Source organism: Heptranchias perlo, chromosome 4 (genome assembly GCF_035084215.1).
Source record: "Heptranchias perlo isolate sHepPer1 chromosome 4, sHepPer1.hap1, whole genome shotgun sequence".
Taxonomy (NCBI): Eukaryota; Metazoa; Chordata; class Chondrichthyes; order Hexanchiformes; family Hexanchidae; genus Heptranchias; species Heptranchias perlo.
In genome coordinates, this window is record NC_090328.1 from 94834765 (window position 1) to 94854001 (window position 19237).

At 45.6% G+C, this 19237-nt stretch overlaps 1 protein-coding gene across 4 annotated transcripts in view; it reads left to right on the forward strand.

Annotated features, from left to right (window-relative positions):
* tmod1 (tropomodulin 1) overlaps window positions 1-19237 on the forward strand; it is a 76548-nt gene that overhangs the window by 36815 nt on the left and 20496 nt on the right. For 3 of the 4 annotated variants that reach the window (XM_067983322.1, XM_067983320.1, XM_067983321.1), the window contains exon 4: window positions 14657-14776. The exons of the other annotated variant lie outside the window; for it this stretch is intronic. In XM_067983322.1, coding sequence (XP_067839423.1) covers window positions 14657-14776 — 120 coding nt within the window. The remainder of the gene's footprint in view (window positions 1-14656; window positions 14777-19237) is intronic. 4 annotated transcript variants of the gene reach the window in all.

The window sequence follows — 19237 nt, forward strand, 5'->3', positions numbered from 1 at the left end:
TATTGACAGGCTAGTGAAATGGGCGGACACATGGCAGATGAAGTTTAACGCAGAGAAGTAGGAAGTGATACATTTTGGCAGGAAGAATGAGGAGAGGCAATATAAACTAAATGGTACAATTCAAAAGGGGGTACAGGAACAGAGACATCTGGAGGTATATGTGCACAAATCTTTGAAGGTGGCAGGACAGGTTGAGAAAGCAGTTTAAAAAACATATGGGATCCTGGGCTTTATAAATAGAGGCATAGAGTACAAAAGCAAGGAAGTTATGTTGAACCTTTATAAAATACTGGTTCAGCCACAACTGGAGAATTGCTTCCAATTCTGGGCACCACACTTTAGGAAGGATGTGAATGCCTTAGAGAGGTGCAGAAAAGATTTATTAGAATGGTTCTAGGGACGAGGGACTTCAGTTACATGGATAGACTGGAGAAGCTGGGGTTGTTCTTCTTAGAGGAGAGAAGGTTAAGAGGAGATTTGATGGAAGTGATTGGCAAAAGAACCATGGGAGACATGAGAAAAAACTTTTTTACGCAGTGTGTGGTTATGATCTGGAATGCGCTGACTGAAAGGGTGGTGGAAATAGATTCAATCATGGCTTTTAGAAAGGATTTGGATTAATACTTGAAGGGAAAAAATGTTCAAGGCTATGGAGAAAGAGTGGGGGAGTGGTACTAACTGGATTGCTCTTCCAAAGAGCATGGGCTCAATGGGCTGAATGGCCTCCTTCTATGCTGTGACCATTTTATAATTCTGTATGTGACTCAAGGCACACATCAATGAGGTGGACTCTTAACTGCTCTGAGAAGTGGTCTAGCAAGTCACTCAATTATCACTACCTTCTCAGGGCAACTAGGGATGGGCAATAAATCATGGCCTTACCAGCGACGGCCACATCCCAAGAATGAATAAAAGAAAATTGTGAGGAAGCATGCTCGGAGGGCTCAGCTGTCAAAGTTTTGGCCTTGATTTCTTGTTTATCTATTAGGCTCTTATAATATACTATAGAGTGCTATAGATGGGGAGGGATGGGACGGGTAGGAGGAGGGGGACTGGGAGGGAGCGGGATGGGGAGTGGGGAGAGACTGAGACAGAGGGTCCTCTCTTCCATCACCCCCAACATCCGCTCCCCTTCCCATGACACCTTCCCGTGCATGAGATGCTGCACCTGTCCTTTCATCTCCTCCCTTCCCACAATCCAGAGCCCCAAACACTCCTTCCAGGTGAAACAGCGATTTACTTGTACCTCTTTCAATTTAGTATACTGTATTCGCTGCTCACAATGTGGTCTCCTCTACACTCGAGATACCAAACACAGATTGGGTGATCGCTTTGCTGAACACTCCCACTCAGTCTGCAAGCGTGACCCTGACCTGCAGGTCGCTTGCCATTTTAATTCTCCGTTCCACTCCTACTTTGGCCTCTTACGCTGTTCCAATGAAGCTCAATGGAAGATCAAGGAACAGCACCTCATCTTTCGATTGGGCACATTACAATCTTCCGGACTCAACATTGATTTCAATAACTTCGGATCATAACCACTGCTCCCAATTTTTTCGGACAGAAAGTGTTAGTAATGGTTCTGCCTTTGCCATGTACAGCTCCTCTAGACCCATCTTTTTTGTTTCTTCACTTGTCCTATTACCACCCTGTTTGTCTTGCATCATCATAACCTTTTGTTATTTAATCGCTTGTGCCCTCTACCCTATCGCAGACCTTCTCTTTTGTTCTTTCCTCCCCTCCACTCCCCTCCCCACTCCCCCCCACTTCTCTGCACTTGCTTGAAAACTGTTAAATCTTTTCTTCTTCCAGTTCTGATGAAAGGTCATTGACCTGAAACGTTAACTCTGTTTCTTTCTCTACAGGTGCTGACTGACTTGCTGAGTATTTCCTGCATTTTCTGTTTTTATTTCAGATTTCCAGCATCCGCAGTATTTTGCTTTTGAGTCCCAGGTATTGTTTAGTGCTGAAATGTGGCCAGGGCTTCTACAACTTCAGACCAATCTATAGATCTGTGGAGTTCACGTGAATTTTACTTTAATGGTGTGGGAAAACATTAGGTACCTCTCTGAGCTTGTCCTCGATTTCCTGTAACTACATCCTCATCAAATCTTCTGTCATCACTTCAATATTCAGCTGCTTATCTGCAATGTCAGTTACAGTCTTTTAATTCAAAATTGGTTTTAATTTGAATTTTTTGTACCTTTTAACAGCCATTTTAATTATATTGGTTAATTCAAATTGCTACATAATTCAAATTTTTTCATACAAAAAGGTGTTTGTATTCGCGGTGTAGTCTAAGATATCTAAACCCAGGATGTCTACACCCTCTTATGTGTATGAACCCAGTGTTTACTTAACAGCAATTAGACTTTGTGACCTTAAAGGGACACACACCAACACTTTAGCAGAGGAATAATACACCAGTGAACCACCCTTGGTCTTGCTCACAGATAGTTGGAGGAAATGCTGGGGTCGATACTAACCCCCTCATGACGGGTGGGAGAGGATCGAGGTGGGGGGGGTTAAAAAATTTTAAATTGCGAAATGCGACCCACTGCCTTTTTCACGGCGGCAGGTTGCGTGTTGTGTGTGTGTCCTGTCTTGGAGAGGCGGGACACTTCATTATAATATTTAAATCAGGTTCCCATAGTGCAGTTGGGAGCCTGATTTCAGTTTAACGTTTGTCGGCCAGGTTTCCCAAGGCTTGGGGCTTCTGCCCTGCGATCTGCTGACACACCCCCCCCCACTTCTGCCCTGCGACTTTTCCCTTCCTCCCGATTGCCGGTCCGACCCCCATCCCCGCCCCCCACACCCGGCACCTTCAACCCAAGATCTTTTCTGATTGCCGGGGACCGAACCAAACTGCAGCCGACCAGCCTGTCAATCTGGCCAGCTGCCAGGCAGGAAATAGAATAATACAATGATAATGAAGTCCTGCCGCTAAATTCGGGAGGACCTCCGCATCCTTGGGATTTCTGGGTTTCCCTTGCTAATGCGCTTCCCCGCTCCTTCCCCCCACCCTGTAAATATTGGGGCTGATGTGTCTTTTGGTTGTGCTTGTTGTAACAGGCTGAGAGAGGTAGCAGTACCACCTCTGGAGGAAGGGGAAAAAAAAGCAGGCATTAGTATTACAGCCTTACCCATTGATTTCAATGGACAGGAAGTGTGTCAGCAATGCCCACTAATTTCATTAAACAGGGGGTGTGACAGCAATGCCCACTGATTTCAATGGGCAGAAGGTGTGACAGCGATGCCCATTCAATTGAATGGACTTGGAATGTCACAAACTTAAGGTGTTTAAAACATTACAAATTGCTCTCCTGTGGCATTGCACATGGGGAGTCAGAACCCATTGTAGTCTTCAGCAGAAGCTGGGTTAGAGAGCAGGGGACAGCAGTAAAGGAGCAGGTAGTAGCGATATCGGATAGGATAAAAGTAGATGAAGAGGAGGTACTTAAAAGATCGGCGGTACTAAAAGTAGAAAAGTCACTCAGTCCAGATGGGATGCGTCCTAGGTTACTGGGGGAATAAAGGGTGGAAATTGAGGAGGCTCTTTCCACAATCCTCCAATCCTCCTTCGATATGGGGATGGTGCTGGAGGATTGCAAATGTTACACCCCTGTTCAAAAAAGGGGAGAGGGATAAACCCGCCAATTACAGGCCTGTCAGCCTAACGTCCGTGGTGGGGAAACTTTGAGACAATAATCCAGGACAAAATAAATTGACACTTGGAAAAATATCGGCTAATAAATGAAAGTCAGCATGGATTTGTTAAAGGAAAATCGTGTTTGACTAACTTGATTGAGTTCTTTGATGAAATAACGGAGAGGTTTGATTAGGGTAGTGTGGTTGATGTGTGTATGGACTTTCAAAAGGCACTTGATAAAGTACCACATAATAGACTTGTTAGCAAAGTTAAAGCCCATGGGATTAAAGGGACAGTGGCAGTGTGGATACAAAATTGGCTAAGGGACAGAAAGCAGAGAGCAATGTTGAATGGTTGTTTTTCAGACTGGAGGGAATTGCATCGTGGTGTTGCCCAGGGGTCAATATTAGGACCACTGCTCTTTTTGATATATATTAATGACCTGGACTTGGCTATAGAGGGTATAGTTTCAAAGTTTGCAGATGACACGAAACACGGAAATGTAGTAAAAAATGTGGAGGATAGCAACAGATTTCAGGAGGGCATAGACAGACTGGTGAAATGAGCAGACACATGGCAGATGAAATTTAATGCAGAGAAGTGTGAAGTGATGCATTTTGGTAGGAAGAATGAGAAGAGGCAATATAAACAAAATGGTACAATTTTAAAGTGGGTGCAGGAACGGAGGGCCTGGGGTGCACATACACAAATCTTTGAAGGTGGCAGGACAAGTTGAGAAGGCTGGGAAAAAGCATATAGGATCCTGGGCTTTATTAATAGAGGCATTGAGTACAAAAGCAAGGAAGCTATGCAAAACCTTTATAAAACACTGGATAGACCTCAGCTGGAGTATTGTGTTCAATTCTGGGCGCCAAACTTTAGGAAGGATGTCAAGGCCTTAGAGAGGGTGCAGAAGAGATTTACTAGAATGCACTAGGGATGAGGGACTTCAGTTATGTGGAGAGATTGGAGAAGCTGGGGTTGTTCTCCTTAGAACAGAGAGGGTTAAGGGGAGATTTGCTAGAGATGTTCAAAGTCATGAATGGTTTTGACAGAGTAAATAAGGAAAATCTGTTTCCAGCGGCAGAAGGGTCAGTAACCAGAGGACACGGATGTAAGGTGATTGTCAAAAGAGCCAGAGGCGACATGAAGAAACATTTTTTTACGCAGCGAGTTGTAATGATCTGGAATGCACTGCCTGAAAGGGTGATGGAAACTGATTCAGTAGTAACTTTCAAAAGGGAATTGGATATATACTTGAAGGTGAAAAATTTATAGTGCTATGGGGAAAGAGCAGGGGAATGGAACCAAATGGATAGCTCTTTCAAAGAGGCGGAACAGGTGCGATGGGCTGAATGGCGGCCTCCTGTGCTGTACCTACTGTGATTTGGAGCAGAGCGTGCAGGCATAATTTAATCCCCATTTTAAGATCATACATTCCAAACTAATCTTTTACGTAATGCTTTGATTTGAAACTATTTATAGTTAGTCCAGCTGGGTGGGACTGCGCTCGCCTCGTTCCATTCTTATCTATCCAGTCGTAGCCAGAGAATCACCTGCAATGGCTTCTCTTCCCACTCCCGCACCATTACCTCTGAGTCCCCCAAGGATCTATCCTTGGCCTCATCTAATGCTGCCCCTTGGCGACATCATTCAAAAACACATCGGATTCCACATGTACGCTGATGACACCCGGCTCTACCTCATAACCACCCACCTTGACCCACTGTCTCTCGTTTGTCACATTGCTTGTCCGACATCCAGTACTGGATAAGCAAAAATTTCCTCCAACTAAATATTTGGAAGACCAAAGCCATTGTCTTTGGTCCCCGCCACAAACTCCATTCCCTAGCCACCGACTCCATCCGTCTCCCTGGCCTCTGTCTGAGGCCGAACCAGACTGTTCGCAATGTTGCCGTCCTATTTGACCCTGAAATGAGCTTCTGACCCAATATCTGCTCCATCACCAAGACCGCCTACTTCCACCTCCGTAATATCGCCCATCTCTGCCCCTGCCTCAGCTCATCTGCTGCTGAAACCCTCATCCATGCCTTTGATACCTCCAGACTCGACTATTCCAGTGCTTTCCTTGATGGCCTTCCATCTTCCACCCTCCATAAACCTGAGCTCATCCAAAACTCTGCTGCCCGTATCCTAACTTGCACCAGTTCCAAGTCCCGTTCTCCCATCACCTCTGTGCTCGCTGGCCTACATTGGCTTCCGGTCCAGGAACGCCTTGATTTTAAAAATTCTCATCCTTGTTTTCAAATCCCACCATGGTCTTGCCCCTCCCTATCTCTGTAACCTTCTCCAGCCTGACAGCCCTACAACCCTCTGCGATCTCTGCACTCCTCCAATTTTTGCCACTTGCGCATCCCCAATTTTAATCGCTCCGCCATTGGCAGCCATGCTCTCAGTTGCCTAGGCCCTAAGCTCTGGAATTTTCTCCCTAAACCTCTCCTCCTTTAAGATGCTCCTTAAAACCTATCTTTTTGACCAAGCTTTTGGTCACCTGTCCTAATACCTCCTCATGTGGCTTGGTGTCAAATTTTGTTTGATAACGCTCCTGTGAAGTGCCTTGGGACGTTTTACTAAGTTAAAGGTGCTATATAAATGCAAGTATTTGTTGTTGTTAAATGGGAAAACCTTACAGCAATTTGGGAAGCAGAAGTAGTGTTGGTTGGAGCACGGGAGTTTCTCTGCAGTACAGGCTGAGGAACTGGGAGAGACAAAACTGAGGCGTTACACGCCACCTCTCCGGGTATGGTGTAATTACAGTGTGAGATGTTTACATAGGCAGTTTCCATTATAAATGTGGACATAGGAATTTATATTGGAAAATATGATGCAAAAGTACGACAAAAATGTGACAATGGGAAGTCACTTTTTGTGGACAGGAAGTGCGTGCGGGTACAAGATTTTTAGCATAGATTGATGGTGCTTTACCTGCTGTCCTTGTAGAAATGCATTCTCTGACTTGCTGTGAGGGTTACGCTATTCCTCTCGCACAATACAATGTCCAACTTTAGGGCAAAAATCCATTTCAGGCTTTTTGAAATTATACTGAAAGGCTGTTTTTTATTAGTCTCCATAGGATCATAGAAAATTACGGCACAGACGGAGGCCATTTTTAAATGAGTTGAGGGTTTCTGCCTCTACCACCCATTCAGGCAGCGAGTTCCAGACCCCCACCACTTCTGGGTGAAAACATTTCTCCTCAGCTCCCCTCTAATCCTTCTACCAATTACGTTAAATCTATGGTCCTTGATCACTCACCCCTCTGCTAAGGGAAATAGGTCCTCCCTATCGAGTCTATCTAGGCCCCTCATAATTTTGTATACCTCAATTAACTCTCCTCTCAGCCGCCTTTGTTCCAAAGAAAACAACCCCAGCCTATCCAATCTTTTCTCATAGCTAAAATTCTCCAGCCCTGGCAACATTCTCGTGAATCTCCTCTGTATCCTCTCTAGTGCAATCACATCTTTCCTGTAATGTGGTGACCAGAACTGTACGCAGTACTCAAGCTGTGGCCCAACTAGTGTTTGATACAGTTCTAGCATAACCTCCCTGCTCTTATATTCTATGCCTTGGCTAATAAAGGAAAGTATCCCATATGCCTTCTTAACCACCTTATCTTCCTCTACACCTCTCAGTATCCTCCCATTTATTGTGTACTCCCTTGCCTTGTTTGTCCTCCCCAAATGCATTACCTCACACTTCTCTGGATTCAATTCCATTTGTCACTTTTCTGCCCATCTGACCAGTCCATTGATATCTTCCTGCAGCTTTCCTCCTCACTATCAGCCACACGGCCAATTTTTGTATCATCTGCAAACTTCTTGATCATGTCCCCTACGTTCATTAATATATACCACAAAAAGCAAGGGACCTAGTACTGAGCCTTGCGGGACCCCACTGGAAACAGCCTTCCAGTCGCAAAAACACCCGTGAGACCATTACCCTTTGCTTCCTGCCACTGAGCCAATTTTGGATCCAACTTGCTGCTTTTACTTTTTCAACCAGTCTGCCACGTGGGACCTTGTCAAAAGCCTTGCTAAAATCCATGTAGACTACATCAAACATGTTGCCATCATCGACCCTCCTTGTTACCTCCTCAAAAAATTCAATGAAGTTAGTCAGACACGACCTTCTTGAAATTTTTGAAGAATTATATTCATTTATACTTCTAAGAGGACATTTTTCTGAGCCTCATTCATTGAGGTTTGAGCAGATTGCAGATTATTTCTGCAGTGTTTGTTGGGATTTACACTTATTCTTCTCACCAAGAAAGTAACACTGGGATTTACATTGGGTTCTCTGAAAGATAAAGCTATTGTTTCACAGATTGCACTTTTGTCCTACAGAATTCCACAGACGTATGCTGAATAAGCATCATACATTAATACAACCTCTTAAAAAATGGAGTGCCTGTCATGTCAGGCACTTATTGTAATGTGTGTCCATCTGCCAATTTAACCATGACCATTGATGGTGATGCATTGCTGACATCCTTGCCTTGTCCTGCTGTCGGTACAGGTTTTGTTATTTATTTACACAATGGCACTGAGAGCAGTCATGAGCTCCTTATTTTGGAGAGATATCCACCCCCAGAGAGGGAGACTTATTGGAGGTGTGAGGTCTTGTGGAGAGAAAATAAACATTTTTATTCCACTTTCTAAAGCACAACCTGTTATCAATATGAAATAATACTTTTCAGCTTTATCCCACAAACAATGAATCTGTAACAAACAAAGACTTTCTTCAGATTCTACATAATTGTTTTTTTTAAATAAGTGAGAGCTATCGGCAGACTTATCCCTGCTCCCTTGAACTTTCTTCCTAAATGCCTCTGGCTCTCTGCCTCTTTCTGCCTTTAGAAGCCTTCACAAAACCTACCTCTTCGCCCAAACTTTTGGAACCTCTCCGAACTGTCTCACTGAGGCTCTGCATTGGTTCCTTTCTTTCTCTGAAGCCTCTTGGGATGTCTTTCTGTGTTAAAGATGCTATACATCCTTCAGTGTATCCATGATCACTAATGTTTCATTGGAGTTAGGCAATTATTTTGATTTGTAATTCAGTCTGAGTGAACAGAGATTATTGAACTGGTGATTTTGTAAAACAGATATTTTTGAGGAGAAATACCAGTATTGAGTAATTTATAGAACTGATAAATATTTTTCACCTTGTGTGCTCGTGACACTTGATGGAATATAATTTATCTTGTAATTGTTCTCCAGTCATCTAACAGCAGCTCCTCTGCCTCGACAGAAATAGCTGTGACTGCATTCCATCCTCAGCTGTGTATTTATTTCTTGAAGAGATCTGCCAGCCAGTTGTCGGAAGGTGTTATATTGCACATTGCTCCAAGAGAGCCTCAGTTTCAGTATAACCACCCACCCCCCACTCCTATTCTCAAGTTACTCATTATTTCCTGGTAACTGACGGATCATCGTGCTAAATTTAGTCTCAGCATTGGATGCCTGCCTGATTACAGTTGAATTTTCAAGTTTGCTGGATTGAAAACTCTTACTATCTCCCTTCTTGGTTGTTTCCCCCCTCACTCCCGGTATGGCTGCCATCTTTGCTTCCTCAAGTCCAAGGGGCGGAGGCTTGAGCGTATCTGGTGTCCAGGCTGGACCACATCAAGCGCTATCGGACCTCTGCCAAAATCACCCACTACTCCAGGATCATCCTCGAGAGCAAAGATAACTACCAGCTTATTTTCTCTACTATCAACCGTCTCCTTAAACCCCTCCTTGCCCCCTCCACCCTCATCTCCAACAAGAAGCGCGAGGAGCTCATGGACTTCTTTGTCGCTAAAGTTGAGACCATCCATTTAGCTGTTTCTGCCGCATCCCTCCTTTCCCCTTGCTCACCAGGTCAAGCTTCCCCCCTGCCCTAGCCCTGAGCCTGTGTCCTTCTCTTGTTCCTCTCCTACCTGCCCTCATGCCATCTTCAAGCTCCTCTTACCCATGAGACCCTCCTCCTGCTCTCTCAACCCCATTTCCACTAAACTGCTGACCATCCAGCTTCCTTTCCTGGCCCCCATACTAGCTGATATTGTAAATGGTTAGCTTCCACATGTGGACTGATGACACCCAGCTCTACCTCACCACCACCTCTCTTGACCCCTCTGCTGCTTCTGTGTTGTCAGACTACCTGTCCGACATCCAGTCCTGGATGACCCGAAATTTCCTCCAATTAAACATCGGGAAGATTGAAGCCATTGTCCCTCACCACAAACTCCATACTTTCATTTCCAATTCCATTCTCCTCCCTGGCGACTGTCGCAGGTTGAAACCAACTGTTCGCACCCTTGGCATCCTATTTGGCCTTGAGCTCAGCTTCTGACCCCAAAATCCTCTGCTGCTGCTGAAATCCTCATCCAAGCTTTTGTTACCTCCAGACTCGACTATTTCAATGTTTTCCTGGCCGGTCTCCCATCCTCCATAAACTTCAGCTCACCCAAATCTCTGCCGCCTGTATCCCAACCAGCACCACGTCCCATTCTCTCATCATCCTTGTGCTCGCTGACTTGCATTGGCTCCTGGTCCTTCAATGCCTCGATATTAAAATTCTCATCCTCGTGTTCAAATCCTTTCATGGCCTCGCCACTCCCTATCTTTGTAGCCTCCTATAACCCTTCGAGAACTCTACATTCCTCAAGCTCAGGCCTTTTGTGTAACCCCCACTCACTTTACCCCACCAGTGGTGGCTGTGCCTTCAGCCATCTAGGCCCTAAGCTCTGTAATTCCTTCCCTAAACCTCTCTGCCTCTCCAGCTCGCCTCCTTTAAGGCCCTCCTTAAAACCTATGTCTTTGACCAAGCTTTTAGTCACCCCTCCTAATATTACCTTCTTTGGTTTGGTATCAGTTTTTGACAGATTACGCTTCTGTGAAGTGCCTGGGGATGTTTTCCTATGTTAAAGGCATTATATAAGTTGTTAATACTGTGAAATAGTTTGGGTAAGTTTGCATTTCTCCTTGAAGGTGGTGACTTGTGCCATAGAAAATTCCATGAATAGCAGAAGGCCCTGACACCTTGTCCAAGTAGCCATTCTTCATGTGCAAGTCCAGATGCTGAGTATTGACACACTTTTTTTTCAAAAAATATACTTTATTCATAAAATTTACAGCAATACATACAATACAGTTGTCATATCACATTCCAAACATACACAATACAGATCATACAATTTGCAGGTTCCATCAAGTACAGTTCAATGAACACATTGGACATAATTATAGTTCATGACACTCTAGGGTGCCTCATTGCATTACACTCAATACAGATTATTGATAACAGGTACGTTACAGATTCTTTACAGGTTCATTACAGATTCATTACATCAATTAGAATTTTACATTCTGCCCAAGGGGGTTTTTCCCTGATTGCAGCCCCTCTGTATGCAATGGCGGGAAGGCTCTAAATGGTTGCCTTTCCCCACAGAGCCTTTGTGGCGGCTGGACCCATCCTCAGTGCGTCCCTGAGCATGGTCCCTGGACCTTGGAATGTGCCAGTCTGCAACACCTGGTCGAGGACAGCTCCTTGCACTGGAAGACCAGCAAGTTTCGGGCAGACCAAAGGGCGTCTTTCACCGAGTTGATGGTCTTCCAGCAGCAGTTGATGTCCGTCTCAGTGTGCGTCCCCGGGAACAGCCCGTAGAGCACAGAATCCTGTGTTACGGAACTGCTCGGGGCGAACCTGGACAGATACCACTGCATCTCTCTCCAGACCTTCTTTGCAAAGGCACATTCCAGAAGGAGATGGCTGACGGTCTCGTCTCCACCGCAGCCTCCTCGGGGACAGCGCGCGGTGGCGCTGAGAGTCCGGGAGTGCATGAAGGATCTGACGGGAAGGGCCCTTCTCACCACCAGCCAAGCTAGGTCTTGGTGCTTGTTTGAAAGCTCTGGCGATGAGGCGTTCTGCCAAATGACATTGACAGTTTGCTCGGGGAACCAACCGACAGGATCCACCATCTCCTTTTCCCGCAGGGTCTCGAGGACGTTACGTGCGGACCACTTGCTGATTGCCTTGTGATTAAAGGTGTTTTTCTGCACAAATTTTTCCACGAAGGACAGGTGGGGCGGAACGGTCCAACTGGACGGAGCGTTCCGTGGCAGCGTGGCCAGGCCCATCCTTCTCAACACCGGGGACAGGTAGAACCTCAGCACGTAGTGACACTTTGTGTTTGCGTACCGAGGGTCTATGCACAGCTTGATGCAGCCGCACACAAAGGTGGCCATCAGGATGAGGGCCACGTTGGGCACGCCTTTCCCCCCCTTTCGCTGGAGATTTGTACATCGTGACCCTGCGGACACGGTCCATTTTTGATCTCCAGATAAAGCGGAAGATGGCTCGGATGACTGTCGCGGCGCACCAGCGAGGTTTGGGCCAGACCTGCGTCACGTACAGCAACACCGAGAGCACCTCGCACCTGATGACCAGCTTCTTGCCCACGATCGAGAGGGATTGTCGGTCCCACAGTCCCAGTTTCTGCTTAACCTTGGAAATACGCTCCTCCCAGTTTTTGGTGCACGCCCCGGCCCCCCCGAACCAGATCCCCAGCACCTTCAGGTAATCCGACCTGACGGTGAAGGAGACAAAGGAGCGGTCGGTCCAGTTCCCAAAGAACATGGCCTCGCTCTTGCTACGATTTACCCTGGCCCCCGATGCCAGTTCGAACTGGTCGCAGATGCTCATCAATCTGCGGACCGACAGCTGATCCGAGCAAAAGACGGCGACATCGTCCATGTACAGGGAGGCTTTGACCTGAGTGCCTCCGCTGCCTGGGATCATCACCCCTCTTATGCCTGCATCCCTCCTGATGGACTTGGCAAAGGGCTCGATGCAACACACAAACAAGACGGAGGAGAGAGGACAGCCCTGCCTGACTCCAGATTTGATCGGAAAGCTTTCTGATTCTCACCCATTGATTGAAACTGTGCTACTGATGTTTGTGTAGAGCAGTTGGATCCAATTGCGGATTCCCTCCCCAAACCCCATTTTGGAGAGCACATCCATCATGTACTTGTGGGATATTCTGTCAAAGGCCTTCTCCTGGTCCAGGCTAATCAGGCAGGTGTTCACCCCCCTGTCCTGTACGTAGGCGATCGTATCCCCGAGTAGCGCCAGGCTATCGGAGATCTTCCTATCTGGTACGGTGCAGGTCTGATCGGGGTGGATCACCACCTCCAGGGCTGACTTGACCCGATTGGCGATGATCTTGGACAGAATTTTGTAGTCCACGTTAAGTAGTGAGATGGGTCGCCAATTTTTGATTTCTTCCCTCTTCCCCCTTCCGCTTGTAGATGAGGGTGCATGTCAGACTCCATGAGGAAAGGCATCATCACCCTCATCTACGAGTATTGACACACTATTCTACCTTGAGAGGCATCTCTGCCAAGTTGAACCACGCCCTCGCCGGTCATCCATGGGTGTCATTGGATAGTGATCACGTAAGAGACTCTGGCAGATTTTTTTTCTCTTCCTGACCTTTTACGCTGGAGGCCCTGAGGCCAATTGAAGTCCCTCCCCCGCCACCCCCCCTCCCCCCCCCAATTCCCCAGTTCAATAAGGTCACCAAACTCAGCACAATTGGAATTTGACACCGCAGGCTAATACACGGAGATGCCGCATGCATGCACCTCCACACACGTGGGCCCTCGCTGTGGTTCCGTGCACGCCCTGTAATTCTGTATCCTACCTTTGCATCACTAGCTCTTTATGTGCATGAGCTGCTCAAATATCCCAGGTTCATTCCAGTTAAGCTCAGTCTTGTACTCTGGTCCCACTTCGCCTTGCAAACAGACCTGGTCTGCACCTCACCCAGTGGTCTCTCTGTAAATCCATCTCTGTTTATTGTTTAAAATGATTCCTCCTCCTCTTCTCCACCTCCATTACTTTGTTTTTGTTTAATTTAAACAGACATCATTGTGGTAGCTGTCAGCTTGGCCTGACTTCACACCACGACTAAACGGGAAATTGAAAAACTAGCTCCTGCGATGTTGGTTGGGACTGTCCCTGGCGGTGACTGTGCTAATGAATGTAGCATCCAGCGAGTGTTCTAAAACAGCTATTTGTGCTCGCAATAATGAAAAAGTAGTAAAACCTAACTTTTGTTGGAGATCTATCTGTATATAATACATTAACAATCTTGCATTTGTACACACTTCCTGTCAACTTCTTAATTTTTAAATTCTGATGTCTGCACTTATAATAAAAACTGCCTATGTAAACTTGTCACACTAGTAATAACACGTCCTGCTCGAGGTGCTACAGTGCCACCACTGGCAGGTGGCTGTTATAACAGCGTGACAAGTTTACATAGGCATTTTCCATTATAAATGTGGATATAGGAATTTATATTGGAAATATATAAAAATAAGAGAATGTATAACTTTAAAATTGGGGACTGAATTGTGTCCGCTGAATTCTGACCCAATTATCCTCGCCCTCTAACCTCTCTTTGGTTAAAACCTATGCTTATCTTGACTCTGTGAAATTGGCTCGTAAATTGTAAAAATAAAAGAAAGTCTTGCATCCAGTGCAAATCAAAACAACTCAAACTGTGAAAAAATAAAAGTTTCATCATGGTGTCTTCTGTCAAACAGCACAAGAGATCTGCTGATAATCATTTTCTAAGGTTTGTTCCTATCTTTTCACCTTCCAGGATTCCGCACGTGCTGTCCCAAACTGAATGGACCACACACTACTTCATGCTCCATGAGGTGGGAGTGATGGAAGCAAGTTCTTACAACATCTATTAAAACGGCCATTTTCTTTGTTTGTTCTTGGGATATGGACGTTGCTGGCAAGGCTGTGTTTATTGCCCATCCCTAGTTGCCCTGAGAAGGTGGTAGTGGGCCTTCTCCGTGAACCGTTGCAATCCTTGTGGTGATGGAGCTCCCACACTGGTGTTAGGGAGGGAACAGTGGTTGAACTCGATTACTTTTTGTGTAGTTGCACAAACTGATGTGTTGCTCTATTGTGGACTTATTGTTGTAGGAAAGCCTTGGGTCCCCAAAGAGAAGCCTGTCCAGTCAGTAATTGATAGTGTTACCCTGGAACCAGAGCTGGAGGAGGCCTTGGTCAATGCCACTGACGCTGAACTTTGTGACATTGCAGGTAAGGGAAGCTCGTCCCATTGAGAGGATTCACTTCACAGTGCCTCCTGCTAAATGACAATTGAAGTTTCCATTTTTATTTTGTTGCAATTGTTTCTTTGAGTGTATGTCGTTCCCTAATTCCCCTATACATGCCCCCCCCCCCCCCGCCTCTTTTTTTCTAGCCTCCCCAAGCCATTCGCTTCCTGCATCGTAGAGGGCAGGTGTGTGCCTTGTTTGCAGTGTAGAGTTGCAACTACCCACGTAGAATTCCATAGAAATTCCAACATGGTTCGGCTCAACCAGTCTGTGTTGGTGTTTATCCTCCACACAAGCAGTAGTCCTAATCCCATGTGCCCACCCTGTTCCCATATCCCAGTATCCCCCTTTCCTTCAACTACCCACCTAACCTATTCTTAAATGTTGACATGGTCTCTGCTTCAACCACTAACTCCGGTCGTTCATTTCACAGCTTCACCACCCTCTGTGTATAAAATTTTCTCATCTTTTATATCTATGTCTTTTATATCTAGTGAGGAAATCATAGCAACACTGCACTATTGATTTTATAAAGATTTTCCTCATGAGTCAAATCTGTAGATCATTCCACTATTCAAGTGATCCCATGGTGACTTTCACTCTGATTCTTTCATTCTGCATGGGAAGGGGCCCAAGTTGAGATTGTGGATTGGGGATCAGACCGACATCTCATCACTCAATGATGCACCAATGAGAATGGCACTATGATGTAATGTGTAATATTGTTAGCAGAATTCACACTGATCACAGTAGACTGAAAGTGAACGTCTGCCTCCCTCAAGTTGTCCTGCCTTTATTTGCCCTCTTAGCTGAAACTCCAAGGGTAGGACTTGGGTTGGTAGACACAGGTTTTTTTAAAGGGAAGGTGGAACTGGGTGAAGTGCTTGAAGGAGAAGGTGCCAGAGGAGTAGGGGGAAAGAGCAAGTAGTAATTTGCAGGGGCCACACCACCACCACTGTGGTTTGGGTGGGGCAGGTGCTGGTAAGTATAGAGGTGGGGAGGCTTCAGTAAGGGACAATGTGTCATCACCCATGCGCCGAGTTTCAGTCTAAGCTAGGATGTTAATACAATTGTCCACAATATGGTTGTGGATGGAAAGGGCCTTGTTTGCGAGTGAACGAACATTCTGGAGGGAAATGCGCAAAGGGGCACTGATTTTTGATCCATTGGCAAACTCCAAGGAGTCAGGAGTGGGTGGGGTGAGTGGGATAGAAAGGAGGTTGGTGAGATTAGCTCCCAGTGAGTGCTCTAGAGGGAAGTTGGTGAGAGAGGAGGATGGGGCATTTCAGGTCATGCTTGTAAGGAGTGAGCGATGAGTGCCTTCGAAGATTGCAGAGGGTAGCTGTGGGTTTTCCTTTATGAACGTAATCATAGAGTTTTTAGGGGCCATGTTAATCCCCTCTACTATTGGGTTGTCATATTTAGGTACATTTATTGACCTGTGCTCTGAATGGGGGTCACCCTTGAATGGTACGTAGGTTGGAGATACATTTACAGCACGAGCTCTGTTCTCTGACCCTTTCTCCACGTGGGGAGTGTGGGATCGGTGAATACACCCCATAAAGTGATGGACTTGCTCACTGTTTGACAAATACCGCTGGCTCGGGACGGGAGAGCTGGCAAGTGATTAGCGCTTTTTCTTTTTATCCTTTTGGGCAAATGTGGATTTACCAGTGAATCATAAATCAGTGATGACTCAAAACAATGACATATATTTCCATAATCAAGCATTGAAATATGAAACAAAACTAGAAATGTAAAAAGATCTGCATAATAATTTGAATTAAGCAGATTAAATAAAAATGGATTTTAGAATATTTATTTTTTAATGAGAAATAAACCTTAAAATTCATATTGTTTTACCTCATTAATCTTCACTGTTTATTTTTCAGCATTCATTCTGTTCTTTCGCAAACCCATGTCATCATTCATTTCATTCGCAGCATCCCATGTAAGATCATCATCAGCAATAGAAATTCTTTATACTTAGTGTCATCTCCCTACTCGTGAATGGGCGCCTGTACCAGCTGGTGGAATGGCCGCGTGTACCAGCTGGTGGAATGGGCGCCTGTACCAGCTGGTGGAATGGGCACCTGTACCAGCTGGTGGAATGGGCGCCTGTACCAGCTGGTGGAATGGGCGCCTGTACCAGCTGGTGGAATGGGCGCCTGTACCAGCTGGTGAACAGGCGCCTGTACCAGCTAGCAAATGGCAGACTGTACCAGGCTGTGCTGCTGTATTAAGTGAGTGTGTTCTGGGCTGGCTTGTTGCTGTGGAAAAGTGCTACTGCTGCCTGTTCGACAGACAGACAAGTTTTGTTTCTAGATTCTTCTGTTTGGCTTTGAAGCTTTAACCTGCTCAATGGGAACATTGACGCCACTGCATGTTGGGGCAAAGTTCCTCTGTGCTAATTTACTGGTAGAGTAAGCATGAATGTAAAATTAGCACTGACAGGAATTTGACTGTCTATATTTTTATCATGTGCAGCATCTTGTTACCAGAGAAGAATGTCTTTCAGTTTAAGTTTGCTGAGTTATAATTTGTTAGACATTTCAATCTATGACACAAAGGAATAGGAACCACTCTCAGTTCTTGATATGAATTTTTTCCCCACTTTTGTCCCCCCCCTTCTCTCCTATGCTGAAGGCAATGGCTGGATGTGGTTTCACAGTACTTGACTACCTCACACAAATGGGTTGCAGATAAGCTATTCAACAATGGAGGACGTCACAACCAAGCCCACTCCTGTTCTCATCCAATCAAGCACACTTCCCAGAAAGAGTTCACTGGATTGTGATTAGGAATGGGAGCCCTGGCTGATTTTTTTTCCCCCCCTCTGGGGTATTGAGATCAGTTGTAGCCAATAACTTCTGCCCAATGCGAGATTGGATGAAATGGTACCGACCAATTCGTGCCTGCGACCGTCTGATCTGTACGACTTAATAAAAAGAAGATGGTGCCTTTACTTCCTAGGACTTTGAAGGAGCTTCTCTCTTGTTTTAACCAGCATTACTATTGTTTTTGTATATTCGCACTCTTCCCTTGGAGAATAGTGTGAAGTAATGGAAGGATTCGCAGGCTGATTACCAGTCTGATAGGCCTAATTGTGAACGCTCCTTCCATGGCCATAACCATCTTTATACCAGCTGATAGGGTGGTTAGTACTACATGGCGGGAGGTTTTATGGGCTCCCACATCCCACACGATGGAGAGGGGGCCACCCACATCCCCCACTGGAAGTCAACCCAGAATTCAGAGCCGGAGCTCCAGTCTCCACATGCGGGGACTGTCTGAAGCGTGGTTCGAACCCTGCACTTTCTGATTGAGGTGGGAATGCTACCACTGAGCCAAAGGCTCGCTCCACCATCTACATTGTTAGACCAGTGCTATTGCCACTGAGAGAATTCAGAAGCATTTCTCATTCCCTGGTAGTTTTTCATCCAGGAATCTGGACAAAGTTCATCAGTCAGGATCCTAGATAACTTTAACTAAAATTTTATGCTGCAGTATTCAAGAGTTCACTGATCTGAACTTGGGTAACAGTGAAGGGTGACAGTTGACCTCTGCGTTTGTCTAGGGAGGGAAAAACCAGGCAGTGTTCCCACTCCTGATCCCTGTCCATTGACACCTGTGGAAATGCATGTGTATAAACCTTATGTTAGAACGGGATTAAGGTGTGGCCGTGACAACCCAGTGGTCAATTAACCTGCCAACACTCAGTATCTAGGCTCAAACATGTGAAATGGCCACTTGAAGTTATTGACTGCATCCCCCCACCATGAGATCTAACATGAGTCACAGTCTGAGAGCTCCACACCAGAGTCTGTAAATAGAATTATTTTAAAACTGAATTGGTCTAATAAAGGTAACTCCCTTGGATTTATCTGGTGGTAAGTACTTATTTCACTCATAGTATGCACCCCTCTACTAAATTTCCTCTCCAAATAGCTTTAAAATGTTTAGAATCTGAAATAAATCATGGAAATATTTGTACCAACTGTACAGTTAATTTATTTTTAATAAATGATGCGGTTTTAGTTCTCGCACTGATGTCAGCTTTGGTTCAGTTGGTAGCGCTGTTACCTCTGAGTCAAAAGATTGTGTGTTCAAGCCACATTCTAGACTTGAGCGTCCAATGCAGGCTGATGTTTCAGTGCAGTACTGAGGGAGTGCTGCACTGTCAGAGGTGCAGTCTTTCAGATGAGACGTTAAACCGAGGCCCCTTCTGCCTGTTCCGGTGGACGTAAAAGATCCCATGGCACTGTTTGAAGTGGAACAGAAGGTTCTCCTGCTGTCCTGGCCAAAATTCCTCTCTCAACCAACACCACCAAATGCAGATTATCTGATCATTTATCTCATTTGTTGTTTGTGGGGCATTACTGTTTGCAAATTGGCTGCCATGTTTGCAAAACAAAAATGACTGCAGTTCAAAAAAGTAATCCAT